At 39.8% G+C, this 19,677-nt stretch overlaps 1 protein-coding gene across 3 annotated transcripts in view; it reads left to right on the top strand.

Moving 5' to 3' along the window:
* Positions 1 to 5,152: 5,152 nt before the first annotated feature.
* LOC134527379 (nucleolar protein 10) overlaps positions 5,153 to 19,677 on the top strand; it is a 130,575-nt gene continuing 116,050 nt past the window's right edge. Inside the window, exons 1-2 of one of the 3 annotated variants that reach the window (XM_063360016.1) lie at positions 5,153 to 5,367; positions 9,846 to 9,891. In XM_063360016.1, coding sequence (XP_063216086.1) covers positions 5,302 to 5,367; positions 9,846 to 9,891 — 112 coding nt within the window. In that variant the 5' untranslated portion in view covers positions 5,153 to 5,301. The remainder of the gene's footprint in view (positions 5,368 to 9,845; positions 9,892 to 19,677) is intronic. The other 2 variants (XM_063360017.1, XM_063360018.1) reach the window with 2 other exon arrangements.

The raw sequence follows: 19,677 nt of genomic DNA, 5'->3' as shown, positions 1-19,677 counted from the left end.
CCTCGTTGTTGGATTTTCATTTTTCACATTTTAACAGAGAAGTAAAATGGGGTTTTCAAGGCCTGTAATGGGCGGGTGAAGCTATTGCCTGCAAGTAAAACTGGGCGCGCGATCTTGTTGCTGTCCGTCGGCATTAAAAGTGTCGGCCCAGACAAAAATTCTGAACAGTATATTTTGTTAAGTAAGGTGACAGCTTTCAGTTGGTATATGGCTGATGTTCGGCCAATACATGGAATGAGTCCTGGAGTCGTTATAATATAATGCCATTTTCTGAAATATGAACTTTGTTTGACCTTAAATAATTTTAAAAAATGTTTTTAAATTACAAATTTTTTAGGTTAAATAAAAAGCCTTATATCTTGTGTTTAGGACCTCGTTGTTGAATTTTCATATTTCACTTTTTAACGGAGAAGTAAAATGGTTTTTTCAAGGCCTGTAATGGGCGGGTGAAGCTATTGCCTGCAAGTGAAACTGGGCGCGCGATCTTGTTGCTGTCCGTCGGCATTAAAAGTGTCGGCCCAGACAAAAATTCTGAACAGTATATTTTGTTAAGTAAGGTGACAGCTTTCATTTGGTATATGGCTGATGTTCGGCCAATACTTGGTACGAGTCCTGGAGTCGTTTTAATATAATGCAAGTTTTTGAAATATGTACTTTGTTTTACCTTAAATAACTTTAAATAATGTTTTTAAAAATACAAATTTTTTAGTTTAAATAAAAAGCCTCACATCTTGTGTTTAGGACCTCGTTGTTGGATTTTCATTTTTCACATTTTAACAGAGAAGTAAAATGGTGTTTCAAGGCCTGTAATGGGCGGGTGAAGCTATTGCCTGCAAGTAAAACTGGGCGCGCGATCTTGTTGCTGTCCGTCGGCATTAAAAGTGTCGGCCCAGACAAAAATTCTGAACAGTATATTTTGTTAAGTAAGGTGACAGCTTTCAGTTGGTATATGGCTGATGTTCGGCCAATACATGGTATGAGTCCTGGAGTCGTTATAATATAATGCCATTTTCTGAAATATGAACTTTGTTTGACCTTAAATAATTTTAAAAAATGTTTTTAAATGACAAATTTTTTAGGTTAAATAAAAAGCCTTATATCTTGTGCTTAGGACCTCGTTGTTGAATTTTCATATTTCACTTTTTAACGGAGAAGTAAAATGGTTTTTTCAAGGCCTGTAATGGGCGGGTGAAGCTATTGCCTGCAAGTGAAACTGGGCGCGCGATCTTGTTGCTGTCCGTCGGCATTAAAAGTGTCGGCCCAGACTAAAATTCTGATGAGTATATTTTGTTAAGTAAGGTGACAGCTTTCATTTGGTACATGGCTGATGTTCGGCCAATACATGGCATGAGTCCTGGAGACGTTTAAATATAAAGAAATTTGTAAAATATATGGGCTGTGTTTATCTTGATATTTCAACAATTTAAGTTTTTTATTGTTTAAAACTTTTTTTGTTTATATTATGGTACATATATTTTGTTATGTTGTATATTTCATACATTTTTCTTTCTTTTATATGCTTTTATTTTCGTTAAATTATGTTAAAAAAGGGATGTTTTCAGCGTGTGTAGTAGAATTCCCTCCCATACAGAATGGCGCCATGTTTTGCTGTTGCTGTCCAGCGCATTTACTTGACCACGGTATTGTTCACATGTAATCCCTCAAAGAATGTAAACACTAAATTTCCCATTATAATCAACAAGTTATTCTGTTCATTAAATAAAAAAAAAAACCTTTAAGAAATCTGAAAATCTTGATTCTTAAGTTTTTAGTTCATTTATTATCATTTATATACCTAATTTAAAGCAGAAAACACACCTAAAGAAGATTATTTACAACTTGACGTCGTCCGACCGAAGGCCACCCAAAAGCCCGACCTGCAACCGCCAGTATTCAACCCCGCTAACGGAACGCGCCCCTAGCCATGGCCCACCCGAGTCAGGCGAGCCACCAGCAACCAAGGTAGAACCCGGCCACCCTAATAAACAGACCGACATTACAGCCGACCACGTTGCAAAAACAAACACAGAATATTAAACAATATTATGTATACATTCAAAGTTGATTAACGAAAGTGCGACGTAGGAGTGCCTGGGCACTCATGTGTGTAAATACGTCGATACGTGTGTGAGTGTCCCCCTGGCGGCCTTCTGCCTAAATTAGTCAATAAACCCATGTGACATAACCCTAACCCCTTGTGTTGCGTTATTACTCCCACCAGAGCAGTCCGGCAAGAGACGAACAGTCGCTGGTGTGACGTAAAATTTAAATTAAATAATTCTTAAACATACTAACTTCAATTTGTAGAAGGGACGAGTGATCTTGATTCAGCTTTAATAATTAATGTAAGAATTTAACGCCCTTAAATTCTCTTATTAACATGTCACATTAGAAACTAACGTAATGAGGTCAACCCTGGCGCGAGGGCCACCGAGCCTCGGCCGGGCGCCATGACATCACGCCAGTACAGCGCGACTCGTGGACCGGGGCGGACGCACGTCCCATGGAGAGACAACATCCATTGTCTGCATTGAACTCACTTCTGGTAATTATAGTCACTTCTTCGAAACCCCTTTTTAATTAGCTCTCCGTGCGTACCCGGTCCAATTTTCGGTCCAGGACTTAATCCGGCCGCATAACTTTTAAAACCCCCTGCACCACAATTGGTCTGCGGGGTAGTTTCACCATACGGCACGGGCTGCCTCCCGAAGAACAGAACTTTAATTAAAACCAGTCGCTCCGGCGCTGACCCCAACCCGTAGGGGAACTTTGAGCGAATTTAGCTGCGGTCCGCACTCCACTACAGTGGAACCGAACACCGCCTCGAGACGTTGTTATCCGGGATTGGCCGCCTCCAATCACCCTCACCCCTCTTTTGAGTAACCAGGCTCAGAAACGCCTAGTGCCACGCTAATACGTAATAATTAGTAACTTTGTGCGACGCCTTGAATCTAGAATTTTTTTCTTTTGTGAACTTGTGCGACACGTCACCGCGTAACATTCAATAAACTTGTGCAAGGCACCTTCGCGTATCATTTTTTGTGAACTTGTGCCACGTCTTATTACGTAACTTTCAAACTATCCTTGTGTAATTGTGTAACTTCTGTATTGTGTGACGTCACCCTCTGTACGACGTGGCGTGTAATCAACGGTATTACACCTAAACCACAGTCGCATGAATAAACGACGCACGTCATTTGTTGCATCACTTCAGTGTATGATTAATTAACCATACGACTCCCAACCACCGCCAAGTAGGGAGTTCCACATAACCCACGCAACATCGCCGACGGTCCTAGTGGGCCACGCAGGGCAATCGACCCCACGACCCATCTATCAACTATAAACAGAGCTAGTCTGGCGCCCACCCGGACACATTACATTCACAACAGCCATTCCCACTAGGAGCCGCACCGGGACTCGAGCCCGAGACCCCGGACGACGGCAAACTTAATACGAATTACTATAAAAAACAGATTTCCATAGATTTATCAACTCTATGCAATTTGGCTCTAAAGTATTTGTTACAACAGGTATTTGTCAAGTTCAGGTAAATAATTATGTTTGGCCTTAGCAAAGTTATTTAAAAATATAACTATTGTAAATTATAAACCCCAGTTTAATGCAAGATATCGGCTTCAAAATCACATCACTCTTCGTTATACATATCGTAGGGCCAATTTCACCACCAATGTTTAAGTGTGTTGAAGCTCTGTTACATTGTCAAATTTGCACATCCAACCCCTTCCAATATATTGTGTCCAATAAAAATGGAGGGTTATGAAGTTACCTATAACGTCACTAGCACTGCCATGTTTGTTAGACACACATTATATAAAAACACTTATAAATGGTGAAGAGCAAGATAAGCGATGGTTAGATTTTTCCGAGTCGAAAGATGCTGTACAAAAAAAAAATTTCTGCCACCGGGATTTGATCCGTCAACCTATGTTAGCGTTGCTAACCACACAGCCACGAGGCCATATTGGAAACAATTGTTTCAGATGTTATAAATTAATAATATTCCACGCACGATATTGGTTTGAATTTCTTTTAACTAGCATATTCTCTCTTGGACTCGAAATATTTACACGCTCGTGGGCTCATAACTATAATACAGTGTGTGATTTAGTTGATCAAATAAAAACTCATGACAAATAATTACCAATGTCAAACTAAAGCGTGAAAAGTATCATACCAGCAATAAATATTTAGTTACACAGCTAAAACAATACTCATTCAACACTGTTTAAATATTCTGTTTTACACTAGTAATTAAAATAATATGTTCTTGTAAGAACGCCATTTCATTGCGAATATACTCCCGTGGCGCGGTGCACAACAATAACCTCGAACGCCACCACGTGCCGGTCGAGTTCTCTGTACCGTCCGCAACATACCAGAGAGATGCCACGCATGCATCACATCCGTAGTGGGACATCCGTAGTGGGACAATTTTTCGTGCGTGCAGCCAGCGTTCATCGATTTATTAGACGTTGTCACGTCAAAAAAAGACTGGTACCTGAGGGTATTGAATACGAACTTGTAAATGACCAGACCTTGTGTTGGACCACTTCATCACATCACACCAATTTATTGAAAAATAATCTTTCAAATTCAAATGTAAAATCTTTAAAGAAATATTTCTTGCTCTCAGGCGAGTTAGTTTAGGACGTTGAAAGGCATATCTAAATGCTTATCCTCCCACAGTTTAAGCCAAATAAGTGAGCCCCGACTCGGACCCTCTCCATAGTGAGATTTCAACTGTAAATTTTCCTGGTATAGCAGCTTTCCACTATTTCTAACTGGGTAGTTAGGTAGGTACAAAAACAAAACAAAACAAAAAGATGGTTTTAGGCCATAACATGAATTACAGTCAATTACAATGCTAGAGCGAGGCATTTTCTCTCACTACTTCAACTTAAATAGCAAATGTGAAAATTTATAACGCGTTGTTAAAATTAGGCATATATCAAACATCCAAGTGAATGAAAAAAATCAGTAAGCTAGGATAAATTTAAAAAAATTGAGAACATAATTAGGAATAATATCATTTTTATTAGAAACTCCTATGTAACACAAAGTTAATAATGGTAAAACTAGCGCTGATAGTTCGCAGGCCGCCGACGAGACACGCCGAGGCAAAGGATAGGTAGTTGTCAGACCTATCTATATAACCGTGGTCATGTGTAAATAAATTATCATAACCTCAACTATTGTATTTTTATGTGTGTTGTTCAATGAAAAATCAAAGCCAGTCCCGACTATCCATATCACCATCTTTTAAAATATTTGATAATAATGATTGTTTCAGATCCCAACAATGTGAAGATATACAATTTAAGCGCAGGAAAATCTCTGCCCGAGGTAAGTTGAATTACAGGAATTTAAGCTTTTAGTGGTTTGCGGGTAAATTTGTGATTAAAAAGTAATTATTTTATTTTCTAGCACAATTTTTTATAAACTTTTAAGGATAAAGTTTTGTTTTATGTGTATATGTATGTGTATATATATAAAGTAGAGTTTGCAGGGTTACGTGTGTTTGAAGACTTCCTTAGGCCTGTTCCACAATGACACGGAATCGGAACAGACGGAAACGGAGACGAAAACGGAGTTTGTTCCGTTCCGTCCCTTCCCGTCCGTATTTTTCTCGTTCTACAATACACGGAACCGTAAGAAATCTTGGCCAATAAGAAAGAGCGAGCGTGGCGTTACTGAAAACTACAAGTATCAAGTGAACTACCTGTTAAATCGAAATGTATGGTTGTTAATTTGGTAATGTAGTAAGTCGATTTGTTATTTTTTTTTTTGCATTGTGGCGGTGGTAAAGTAGCCCTCCGTCTTGTCATATATAGCAGGTATAGGTATCTTTAACCATGAAAATTAAAATTTCATCAAAATTCGTCATGATGAAACCCACGTGCACAATTCAAATTTCAAAACAAATCTTGTTTTGTTGTTCACGCATAAAAAAAGTAGTCGAGAAATACGGAAACCAACATTAGTCAAAACTAATATCTTAATTAACATGAACGCGCAACTGTAGCTTGACAACTGCAGTGAATAAATAACGTGCTCCTATTGTTCTAACGGAGTAACGTAAACGGAAGACTTCAGCACTGCTGAGCAGGTCCGTACAGGTCCGTATCCGTTTGCGTGCTATTGTAGAATCTCTGTTCCGTAAAATCCGTCTTTGTTTCCGTGTTCCTTCTCCGTTTCCGTGTCATTGTAGAACGGGCCTTAGGGGTAAGAAATGTCGGAAGACGGGGAAGTCACAACAGGGTACCGCAGGGTATAGTTATGGGGCCCTCCTATTTATTATTGTGATAAATGATTTAGGGTTGGGAATGAGAAGTAGATTGAGAATATTGGCAGATTACATATGAAACCGGTGGGGAAAGGGCACACCTGCAGGGTGATTGTTGTGTATCTGTAATTATTTACGTGGAGGAGAGAAGTATTAAAAGAAGTATATTGGAAGGAACAGGAGATACAGGAGGCAGAGGACTACAAATACTTGGGGTTACCTTACAGAGCAACTTAGAATGGGGAAAGCAGACGTACCTACAGTGTGTCGTTTGGAAGGGGGCGGGGAAGGGGCTGGGGCTTATTGGCAGGACGTTAAAGGAAACAGGAAGGAAGATAAAAGAAAAGACATATTCAATGTTGGTGAGGCCAGTGATGGAGAATGTGGCCATAATTTGGGACCTGTATGTGATGACGGAAATAAAAGAGTTGAAAAGGTACAACCCAGAGCAGTGAGATGGGTGATTAGTATATGGTGGAAAAGGGAATGGGAAGAGAGGGTGATGCATTGACCATCAGTTGTGATCAAGGACCTGAGATGGGGCATACTCCACCAGGAGTAAGGTAGAAAAGTTGGTAAAGCTGTTTGAAATAGTCAAGGGGGAGAAGGGTTGGGGGAAGCTGGGAGATAGATTGTAGAGATGTGTGTACGGAGGGAGTGAAAATTAACGGAAAGAGGGAAGCACTCATTCCTGGTGAGAAATGGGAAGTGGAATAGGCTTGAGGGAGAGATATTGGCTGTGAAGGGTGGGAAGGATTAAGGGAAAAAGCTCTGGAAAAGGGATAATAAAATGGGGGGGTGGGGGGGGGGGGAGGATAACTTCTTGCCATCGGGTGAAAGTCCAATTGCAAGCATATTCTTTAATTGAATTAATTGAATACATTACTAGCAGTAATGTGATCAAGATTGCATTTTCATTGTTTCTACCTCTACATTCTTGCAGCTCGTGAGTAGGAAATTGTGTGTTTGGAGGATGAGGAGGTTTTAGGGTGTAGAGCTGTAATTATCCAGAGGAGAGGTGCATCCGAAAAATGCCTTCTGTAAAAATGTGTAAAAGTTTGGTTATGTTAGGTCAGCTACATTTATAATGTATTTTGTATTTATTACAAAATTAAATATGTTTGTTAATGTAGCTGACCTAACCTATAAACCTTTTTATTTTCGAAGAATCAACAATACATGCAAAATTCCTACTTTGGAAATATATCAATAACATCAGTCATCATTACTTACAACTGTTCATAACATTTACATTTAAAACGACACGTGAACGTCTTTTTTTAAGCATTAAACGTGCATGAAAATATAACTTTCAATGAACTTTCAACTGGTAATGAAAAATTACAGCTTTAACTTTGCTATTTTATTTAATAGTATGATTTGAAAAACAAAAAATATCAGGAAATAAAAAATATTTTGGTTGCATTGCATATGGAAACTATTATTTTGAATTGTACTCACTCAGTAGACAAACAACAGATAGACAGGTAATCTCGTTCTTGTACTGTATTGCAAAAAGAAAATTAATTGTTGAAATATGGTATAGTAAAAACCAATTAATCCAGGAGAAACAACACACTAACTTTTATTACATGAAAATAGTCATTAACATCAAGGCAAAAAGCTGATAAACAGTATGGAACAATAAAACGGCTAATGGGTGATAATACAATAGTTGAAAGAGCAAAAAAAAAAAAAAAAAAGGGTTTAGGAACAACAAACAAAATTTACGTTGCTAACAAAGGTTTACAACAATTTATCATAAAAATTGTGTATTGTAAGACCAATTAGATAACAGGGGATTATTTTCTTAAGCATGGAACATGATATATAATTTAATTTAAACTTACGTGATCTTGTGGCTTTAATGCATGTATAAGATTATAAAAATACATTAAGATATCAAGGGGATAAATAGACACAGATTATAAATAAAGAGCCTCCAGCATTCAGGGAGAGAGTTATGCTAGACAAAATTGTTGGTTTCCACGACACAATCAAAAACTTAATAGTGAAAAACAGTTACTTTAAACAATATATATCAAAGGGAAGCTGGGACTAAGGTCTGGAATCCTGGACTAGAGCAAATTACTGTGGCACCAGGAAGCACTTCGAGATTTATCATGGCAAACCAGACACAATTACGGATAACAAACTTGAAACACCGAATGGCAAAAATTACCTACACTTTACACCAAACAAGAATTTGGACTGTGATTACAGAAACACATCATTTTGACAGCAGATTGAACAAGAAAAAGGCTAAATTAACAGTGCAATCATCTCACACCAACAGTGAAATAAACACAAGTTAACAAATGTTATGACTTACCTCGGAGACACACGCCATACAATGTTGTACCAATCCTGAACTATTTATGAAAGACAGTGTCACTAGAGAACAATGCCTAAATACTCTGATCAGAGTTCTCTGGCTCTTGGGAAAAAGACCAAGAGAGGGGAAGAAGGTGAAGGAGTGGGAGTGTGGGCAAGGCCCAGCAGAGAGGGGAAGAATGGGAAGGAGTGGGAGTTGGAGTGGAGTCAAGGCACAGCAGATAGTGGGAGAAGGGGAATTAGTGGGAGTGTGGCCAAGGCACAGCAGATAGGTGGAGAAGGGGAAGGAGTGGTGGGAGTGTGGGCAAGGCCCAGCAGAGAGGTGAAGGAGTGGGAGTTGGAGTGGAGTCAAGGCACAGCAGATAGGGGGAGAAGGGGAAGGAGTGGGAGTTGTAGTGGAGTCAAGGCACAGCAGATAGGTGGAGAAAGGGAAGTAGTGGGAGTGTGGGCAAGGCCCAGCAGAGAGGGGAAGAGGTACAAAATGGGGTGTCGTGACATCTTCAAGTCCTTTGAATAGTTCATTTTTGGTTTTACTAATTACTCTAAAATGTTTGTGATTCAGCAATTATTTACGGTCGTGGTATTTTGAGAGAAAAAATTGTTTTTTTTTCTTTTACTTATTTAGCTCTCAAGATTACTTTGCAGAGGCTTCATTTATTATATTTTTATTTGCACTGCAGGTTATCTCTGCTCACATTTTGGGAAGCAGTGTCGCACAGATTTGTAATGATAGAAAATATGAAACATATCGGAATAATAAAAAAGGACCTTTGTAGGATAATCAAACATTAGCATTACCAAAAATGATTTAAAACATTTTTATAAACAAATACCATTACTTGTTTTCACTGTATGAGAAACCACAAATTGGCCAATGAAATGAATTCACAAACACACAGAAAGCAAGCCAAAATCAGTTTTTGTGGAATTATGTGGAAGGAATTACTTAGGAAAATATCACCAAAACTAATTTACTAAATGGATTCATCTTTCTATTTGAAAAAGTTGTGGTTTTTTTTTATGAGTTACACCAAACAACTGAAATGTACAGTGCAAGTACATTACAGTATGTCCACTTTTTTTTAATTATTTAACTTATTACCTTCATTCATCTCATCTCACAATTTTAAAAATTATATAGTTAGTTATGAATGATGTAGAATTTTCAAGTTTTCTTTGTCATAATTGCACATTTTCTTTTCAGTGGCTGTCTGATCGGAAAAGAAGAGCTCTCCAAAAGAAAAATGTTGGTAAGCCAAAAGTTCTGGTTCTGGTTCTTGAATTCATTCTTTCAAGGCTTATTTACGAAGCGATTTTAAGCAATACAGCATTAATCCTTATCCAATTAAGTACCTTAAATACATTGTGCATTTAATATAGATCTATATGGCCCATTACAGCATGTAATTTAAGTAAATATTTTTGAAGATATTACAGATTTAAAATGCAGGGACATAGCAGTTGCAGCGGTACCGGCCGGGGGGCCGGTATATAAAGACATTCTGTAGTATATTTAGTATCAGCATTGCACCCGTGCGAAGCCGGGGCGGGTCGCTAGTGAAATATATGTTTTAGTTGCAGTCAGTTATGAATTGGGTATAAAATTATTAATTAACCTGAATTACAATATATTTAGTTTGAATGTGATGATAACCAAAACAACTAATGTAATAAAAAAACCTGGTTTAAACCTAAAAACCCTGGTTCAAACCAAAAAAACCTGGTTGTGTGCCGAAACATAGGCCCAGATTGTTTGTTTATATTTACGTTTGCAAACATTTAATTTAACATTGTGAATCATTACAAAACAGTATCGAGTGTCAATATTATTTGATTATAAACAGAAAACATCTATCAATGTGAATGCTCTCTATGACTGTGGACCGAGTCGTTTACAACAATACATTTAAAAACTTATTTTTTTATTACAACATTTAATAACACGTATTTTTCCTTGGTTAATTTTTATTTTGAATAACATTTAATATTTCGGTTATTGTTGTAATTGTGTTTACTTGTTTTGGACTTAAAGTTTAAATCTTACGATTCGTACGGGCCAATAGGAATGCGCCATATGGACGTTTTTGAACGGGCTGGCAACGATCGAATGAATGTTGGTGACTTTTTGAAGACCGAAGGACGCTCGAAGTTAAAGCCAATATAGTTTGTTAAATAAATATAACAATTGAAAGTAAATAGGATTGTGTGTATTTATGACACAAGTAGATGTGCAAAGCTACGTGTGTAGAAAATGTTTTAGGGAAATATGTATAATTGTATTAATTATTGTGGATAGAAATTGCGATTGTCGCCGATACCGTAAGTTACGCCATTGTGGCGCTTGTTAATTTCCCTAATTGTCACCGCTACCCAAAACACACATCTGATTTTTATGACCCTATAGACAAATGAACCCTAAGGAAATTAATAGAAATTCGTGACATAATTTTTATAAACATAATTTTTTTTATTTATTACACACTTCATTATCTCGTCTAACCCCAGGTGTCTTGTTTTTAAAGTTATCTGCTCACCCTGAACTAACTAGCCGGCGCATTATAAATAGACTAAGCAGTTAAAATAAAACTTTCAAGTGGTGAAAATATTTGGTGACATAAAATCTATCAGGACAAACAAACTTTTGGTTTATGTGTGTGCCCTACATACCTCCGGAAATTACGAATTTAAGGATGATCTGTTAAGCTTACCTATCACTGCCACAGTTTTTATTCTGAAATTCAAACTGCCTGATTTTTGTAGTAAAGTTGAATTTATTTATGTGGGATATTTGTCTAACAGTGAGGGATAAGGATATTAAAAATATTTGCAGTTTTCCAAACAACATAACTACATAGTGTGTTTTTATTTGTCTACTGCCATTATTGTCCCATGTTTTTATGTGGTTTAAAATTGATTGTCACCAATACCTCATTTGAAAGTAATAATAAAATGATATAGTCCAATAACAAGGTAAAAGTAGAGAGTGACGACCATACCGTGGGGCCATCGAGTGTAAGACGAGATTGTTTGTTGTTTGTTTTAAAGTGTTTTGTGTTTTTGATACCTATATTTATACAATATGTCACGACCAACTACATCACCCACAGTCTGCGAAATAGGGCAGAAGCCAATGTTGAGGAGGCTAATGAAAGAGAATCGAGGAGCACAGATAGTGACACATTGACTGCGTCATCAGGAGGCAGGTGTTCACCTGAGGGAGTAACCACATCTCCAACAAGGGCAGGTGAAGGGCTGGAGCGGCCCATGGCTCCTACACAGGCACCCTCTTCTAGCAACTTGTCACAATCAGCTGTTCTCCCCATCCTTGATTCAAGTAGCCTACCTACACCAGTGTCTGTCAGCATACCCTTGGAAAGTATAGCAATAGATGCTGCAGTACCAGTTCCTCAGTGTGCTGCTGTACACAACACCACCATAAGCCTGTACACACAACCAGATATTTTAAGTCGATTGGATCAAATGATGCTGAACCTAACATTGAACATGAACACCATACAAGCCAACATTGAGGCCAAATTTGACACTGTACAGACCAGCATGGATGCCAAATTGGACACTCTACACACAAGCCTGAGATCTGACTTCAGTACTCTGGAAGACAGATTAGAGACCCAGTTCCAGGAACAAGAAGTCACACTGGAAAGGTTATCAGATCATGTCACCCAAGTGCAGACTAATGTCAACGGGTTGGAGTCTCGCACTGCTGCCTTGTTGGAAACTGCAGCCCAGGAACGACAGGAACTCCAGGAACGGTGTGCGAATGGTCGTGCAGTATTAAAGGCTGAAGCCTTGAGATTGTCTGCCCGACTTGAACATGTGGAAGAGACGACTGCTACTCTACACAGCAGGTTCGATGCCATCGGCAGTGAGGTCGAGCAAGCTGCAGCAAGGGCAGCAGAGGCCAATGCATCTGTTCTCTACCAACGGGTAGAATGCCACCATCAGAGAATGGAGACCCAGGTGCAGATGCTGGAACGGCAACTGCAAGAGCTGGGATCTGCCCACAACACCAATCCAGCGACCAACAACAACAGTCCCATCGAGGAGCCCAGAAGAAAGGAAGTAGCACTAAGCACACCTGTAGCTACCCGGCAGACTCTGGATGCACCAGTTAGTATGGCAAGCTTGGATCCTGCTGCCTTGATGTACCATCCAGCACGCCATTGGTCGGAGGCAATGCCATCCTTCTCTGGCAAAGCGACAGAAAATCCAGTGAGATTTCTGAACAAATTCGAGGAATATGCCAGAACATTCAGCCTGACCGACCAAGAAAATTTGAGGTGTCTCAGCACAGCACTGAAGAGCCATGCTTTTTACTGGTGGGAGATGAAGAGCAACTCCACCAGCTCCTACAGCCAGTTTAGTGAGCAATTTCTGCAGCAATATTGGATTCTTAGGATTCAGGGGAATCTCCGCGCCCAACTGCATACGGAATGCTATGACATAAAGCGTAGTGTGACACTGGAAGCCCATGTGTCAAACATGTTTGAAAGAACACGCTATCTGGACCTAGCCATGACAGATGAGGAGTTCATCGCTACCGTGACCATGCAGTTACCCCTAGCCTACCAACTCCAACTGAGCGGCTGCACCTATCGGGATGTCACCGACTTCCGTGAGCAGCTCCTGCTCTTGGATAAGCTACAGAAGCTCAACCGCTCGCAAACCAGACAGGAGGAACCTGGTGAAAGCTCGTCTTACCAGAAGCACCAGCCGGTGCACAACTACTGGCAGTCACGAGAGAGCAAGCAGAATGACAACCGACCAGCTGCTGTAAACATGATGCAGTGGACAAGAGAGGGAGAGCCTCCACGCCAGAAGCGACCGTACAAGAGAAGTTTCCAGTACAACAGCAACTGGCAACCTAAGAATGCGACACGTACAGGCAGAAAACCTGGTGGTCCAATAAGAAATATCAAAGTGATAATGAGGAGAGCCGCACGCACCGAGACGAAGATAGGCGCAGCGACCGACACCGATCACTGTCACCGGAAAAATGGCCTACCAGGGAGTCTACTTTCAACCGGCGCAGGAATCACTCTGACGATTAGTATGATTCCAAGAGGTACAGAAGATCGTCTGAGATGCAGCGCAGCAACAGACAAGTAGACAACCGACCACCACATCACCAACAAGTCCCTACAGTTCCAGTGAATGACTGCAACACAAGCTCATCTAGCAGCACTCCAGGGGGCAAGCAAAATACAGCCTCATTCCAGTCATCACTTCCACCTCCATTTACTGCACAACAGCTGAGCTACTTTGCCCGCAATGAGCCTCTGAACCCTGCGGCAGAGTCATTCCAGACAACACCCGCCAACACAGCTAATGGTGGAGAGTGGGTAAACAACCACACTGTTGCACCCATAAGACAGGGGCGACAGACAACTGGGAACCTGTTAAACTAGAGAGGGTTACGGTTGATAGTCCCCGCACCATGACCCGATTCGACGGCAGAGGGGAAAACCAAGGAGTGAAAGAGTGGTACACTCCAGTGTATACTTGTATTGGGAACAGAGAATACAGCAGCTGACTACCTCAGTTGACTGGAAGAAATTGATGTAACCAGTGCAACTGCCAGGAACAAAACAAGAAAATTTCTTGTGGCTCCTGCTGCTGCAGCTGTTATCCAGCAGAATCCTAAGCTGAAACACCTACTGAAAGACCTGCATGTAAAACAGAGTGAAGACGAATACTGCCAAGGCATTTGTAAACAGCTGACTGAGAAGCCTAAAGAACATAGGATTCACCAGCATTTTTGTGTGTCTGGTAATAGTACTTTGTTTGCACACTCTCGCAAACGCAGTATATACGATGACAACTGGAAACCAGTGTTGCCAGCCAAACTGAGAATTCAGTTAATATGGGAAATACACCTAGCCCTAGGGCATGTTGGAGGACGTAAGCTGTATGAAGCTATCAGCCGACAACTGTATTGGCCCAACATGCCTCGGAATGTTACGCAAGTTTCGTCATCCTGTGATCTGTGCCAAAAGGCAAAACATGCACAAGAGAACCTACATGGACAGCTGCAACCAATCATACCAGAGTGGCCACTACAGCTGGTGTCATTGGATTTATTTGGGCCACTGCCTGTGTCGAAGGGAGGGGTCAGACATGTTTTTGTCATCCTCGATGTGTTTTCCAAGTACACACGATTATATCCAATCGTAAATGCAACTGCTAAGACAGTGCTGAATAAACTGAAACAGTACACAGAAGAGATTGGAAAACCTAAAGTAGTTTTGTCCGACCGAGCCACTCAGTTCATGAGTGATGTGTGGCAGCAAGGTGTCCGCAAACTAGGCGCCACTCCCACCACTATCTCTACCCGACACCCTCAGAGCAATCCAGTAGAGAGGCAAATGAAATCTCTAGGGAATTTGCTCCGAATGTACTGTCACCAGGCACAGCAGTCCTGGCGCGACAGACTGCCTTATGTGGAATGTGTTCTAAATAACACTGTACATAGCTCAACAGGTTTTACCCCCAAAGAAATCCTCTGCCGGGATCGAACGGTGACTATCAATCCTATTTACCCAGATACGACGAGTTACCAGAAGAGAACAACCTACCTACATGCGAAGAAGTGAGACAGCTGGTACATGCAAAACTAGTGTCCGAAGCAGCGATTAGACAGAGAAAGAAGCCCGCATCAAAACGCAAATGTTTCAAGGTCAACGATCTAGTGCTGAAGAAGACCGCACCGATAAGTAGAAAGTGGGAATTCATAACGAAGAAGCTGTGTTTACTATACACAGGGCCCTACATCGTTACCGAAGTAGTGAATGAAAACTGCTATACTCTGGCAGACAGAACAACTAATCAAGCTATCGGCAGGTATAACATTATGCAGCTACGCGAGTACAAGGAACCAGTCGCTGGTCAGTTTTAATATCGCCAGGAAGTTTAAGAGTATCCCTACGAAGGCTATAGAAGAGTGTAGTCAGCTTGAAGAAATTTAATTTAATTAATATTTTTGTCTCATGTTTGGAGACGTAACATATGCTACTTGTGTGTATGAATGTTTATCCTGGAGTACGATGCGCAGAGGAGTCGCGTAGAAGTGTGCCTGACACTATGTGTGAGTCGACTGAAGGTAAATACGAGTCGATTTTTTTTCTGCGGTTGAGTGAAGCTGAATTCCACTACCGTCGGAATATGGGAAAAATGCAGTGTCATTGGACATGTAGCCAGAGAGCTATTACTGCATATGTTTTGTCAAACCGAGTGTTTGATATGTAGTGTCAGAGACCGAAGCGAAACTAGTCGGAAGTACCCAGCAATGAACCTACACGCTCTATGTATCCTTGCTATTTGTCTAACACTAAATGTGCTAACAGCTGATTCGTCCTCGAGCCTACAAGGAATACCCCCACGCATATCCTATTGGTAAAACTTTTTGACTTGCGATTTCCAGCGAGAATGCCTAATGTGTTATGCGCTGAAGCCTGTAAGTGTAAACAAAATCAAGCACACTTGGTTAAGAAGCACTGCTAGAGACATGCAATGGTTAGTAATAGATGGAGAAGACATACCTGTGTTTTGTAAAATCCAGCACAGTAAGTGCAATTTTTAACACCACTGATGTTTGTGAATATTTATCTACGTGTAGCACACGCACACAGATGTTTGTGATAACTATCTACGTGTAAAAGCGATCGTTGGAGGATGTGGATTTCTCTGGAAAGCTGAAACATATGTGTGACAAGACAAGCACTTGTGTCGCGATGGTATTATGCTGCAACGCCAATTGCAAGTAGCCATCTACTCCTTATATCAAGAAATTCTACAACACCATAATAGCAGATTGCTATGAGAAGTGGCCTTCAAACCACCGAGGGCGTAACTGCAAATTGATATTTACTTGAAGACAACGCACGATTCCGAAGCGGAACGGCGGAGTTATGAATCGTCGTTTTAATCAGCTGTAAAGTGAAAGGAAGATGAAGCATACAGTATGAAATGTATACTCCAGAAATGTAAATAGAAACGACAAGTTTTTTTTTCTCCTGTCGCCTGCGTGCAACAGCTGTCCGCATGGCCGTGAAAAAGAGACGATAAGAAAGGAATAAAAAAATTGTCTCGTCTGGAGCGAGGAAGAGGCTCAGAAAATAAACATGAAAAAAAAATGGAAAAGAGAGCTGCAAAATAAGTATGTATTGCTCTTCCATAGACTGTAAGAAAAGGTACATGTAAATAACGTTGTAAATATTATATTGTTGATATGTAATAGTATTTTCAATACTCAACAAGTTAGCATGTTAAAAGTCATAATTAAACAAGTATATGAATAATAGGTGCATTGTAATATATACATATGTATGTATATATGATTGTAAGTTATCATTATGAATATTTAACTAATTGTTTATATTGTTTTAATGAACAATATATGCTATTTTTAATATTGATATATGAAAAATACAACTACTGATTTTAAGTTGTAAGAAACATTGTTGAAATACAAACATGTATAAAGTTAAAAAAATAATAATAATATTTTAATAATTGTAAAACTTAAGAATATTTGTCAATGCAAAAGGCAGTTAGTTAGCTTAAAAGGTCATCCCACGTCAAGCAAAGAAGAGAGTAGCAGGCTAGATTGCAATTTAGCGATGGCAAATGGCACACAGCGAACTTATTTAGAATATAAGCTGGAACTCCCACAGTTTCCGGGTGCGAAAGCTAAGAATTAAGAGTGATTAGATTGACGAGAGTGTAAGTGATTGTGTGAGACTGCCGACGACTACCACATCCTCATCCCGTATGGTGAGTCGCAGCCGCCAACCACCAAGTTGGACTGCAACCTGCTGTCCGTGGGCCGGAACACTGCAGTGGAGTGGTGTTGCCCTCCGCCTAGCAGCCCAGCACACCTCTTAGGCGCTGTCCGGGAACAGCGCGATGCCGAGCAGAGTGGTTCGTGCGACGGCACGATGCCGCCATCCACCGCTGGCGTCCCCTCTGCTAGCAGTAGGTGGTGGTCAGCTGAAAACCGCCACCCGGTGATCCACGGGAATGCAGCCCTCCAGTCTCGCCGCCGTCCGGTCGGTGATGCGCCGAGTCCTGCACAGCACCCCTATTGTTGTAGAGTGCAGCCCATTCCAGTCAGTGCTACATTGTTTCCCTTTCGTCGTTCAACTCACCTGAGTGCCAGTGATTTGCACTTATGTCCCATCCTCTTGTTGCTGAAACGACCAGAACTTCTAGAACGTCTAGACCTTCCAACTATAACGGAAGAAAAATATGCGAGAAAACGCGGAAGACCCGAACGCAGGTCTAGTGCTACGAACAATCTCACCGCGAGTGATAAAAAACATACAGTCTGGCGAAGGCTGGCGCGTTTTCTTACCGCCAGTAAAAAAAAAAAAGAGAAAAAAAAGGAGGCAACGATTCTAATTGTAGCAACGCGCAAAGAACTTTTATTGGTCAGTGGCTTGTGAAAACGCGGACACGTGATGCACAGTGGCGCGGTTTTCAAAACCAACTGGGAACGGCTATTCTGTGCCGAAACATAGGCCCAGATTGTTTGTTTATATTTACGTTTGCAAACATTTAATTTAACATTGTGAATCATTACAAAACAGTATCGAGTGTCAATATTATTTGATTATAAACAGAAAACATCTATCAATGTGAATGCTCTCTATGACTGTGGACCGAGTCGTTTACAACAATACATTTAAAAACTTATTTTTTTATTACAACATTTAATAACACGTATTTTTCCTTGGTTAATTTTTATTTTGAAAAACATTTAATATTTCGGTTATTGTTGTAATTGTGTGTAATTGTTTTGGACTAAAGTTTAAATCTTACGATTCGTACGGGCCAATAGGAATGCGCCATATGGACGTTTTTGAACGGGCTGGCAACGATCGAATGAATGTTGGTTAATTTTTTGAACACCGAAGGACGCTCAAAGTTAAAACCAATATAGTTTGTTAAATAAATATAACAATTGAAAGTAAATATGATTGTGTGTATTTATGACACAAGTAGATGTGCAAAGCTACGTGTGTAGAAAATGTTTTAGGGAAATATGTATAATTGATTATATATTGTGGATAGAAATTGTGATTGTCGCCGATACCGTAAGTTACGCCATTGTGGCGCTTGTTAATTTCCCTAATTGTCACCGCTACCCAAAACACACATCTGATTTTTATGACCCTATACACAAATGAACCCTAAGGAACTTAATAGAAATTCGTGACATAATTTTTATAAACATAATTTTTTTTATTTATTACACACTTCATTATCTCGTCTAACCCCAGGTGTCTTGTTTTTAAAGTTATCTGCTCACCCTGAACTAACTAGCCGGCGCATTATAAATAGACTAAGCAGTTAAAATAAAACTTTCAAGTGGTGAAAATATTTGGTGACATAAAATCTATCAGGACAAACAAACTTTTGGTTTATGTGTGTGCCCTACATACCTCCGGAAATTACGAATTTAAGGATGATCTGTTAAGCTTACCTATCACTGCCACAGTTTTTTTATTCTGAAATTCAAACTGCCTGATTTTTGTAGTAAAGTTGAATTTATTTATGTGGGATATTTGTCTAACAGTGAGGGATAAGGATATTAAAAATATTTGCAGTTTTCCAAACAACATAACTACATAGTGTGTTTTTATTTGTCTACTGCCATTATTGTCCCATGTTTTTATGTGGTTTAAAATTGATTGTCACCAATACCTCATTTGAAAGTAATAATAAAATGATATAGTCCAATAACAAGGTAAAAGTAGAGTTGTTTTTTTTTTTTTAAAGGGGGGGGGGGGGGAGGTGTATGTTTGTAAAGTCAGTTTACGGACAATTATTTTACGTGATAACATCATAAGAAAACATTGATGAAAAATTGCATACTTTTTAATTTTCAAATATTATTTACAGTTTTTGCAAATTTAATTTAAATAATTTGTTTAAATATAATTACGAACAATTAGTTACAAAGCCCGCCTTAAACTGTTTGATATTATAGAAGATTTTCTTGCACGGTGGTTGGC

This window comes from Bacillus rossius, chromosome 1 (genome assembly GCF_032445375.1).
Source record: "Bacillus rossius redtenbacheri isolate Brsri chromosome 1, Brsri_v3, whole genome shotgun sequence".
NCBI classification, from domain to species: domain Eukaryota; kingdom Metazoa; phylum Arthropoda; class Insecta; order Phasmatodea; family Bacillidae; genus Bacillus; species Bacillus rossius.
Note: the sequence above shows the minus strand (reverse complement) of the source record. Positions and strands in the feature narration are given on the sequence as shown.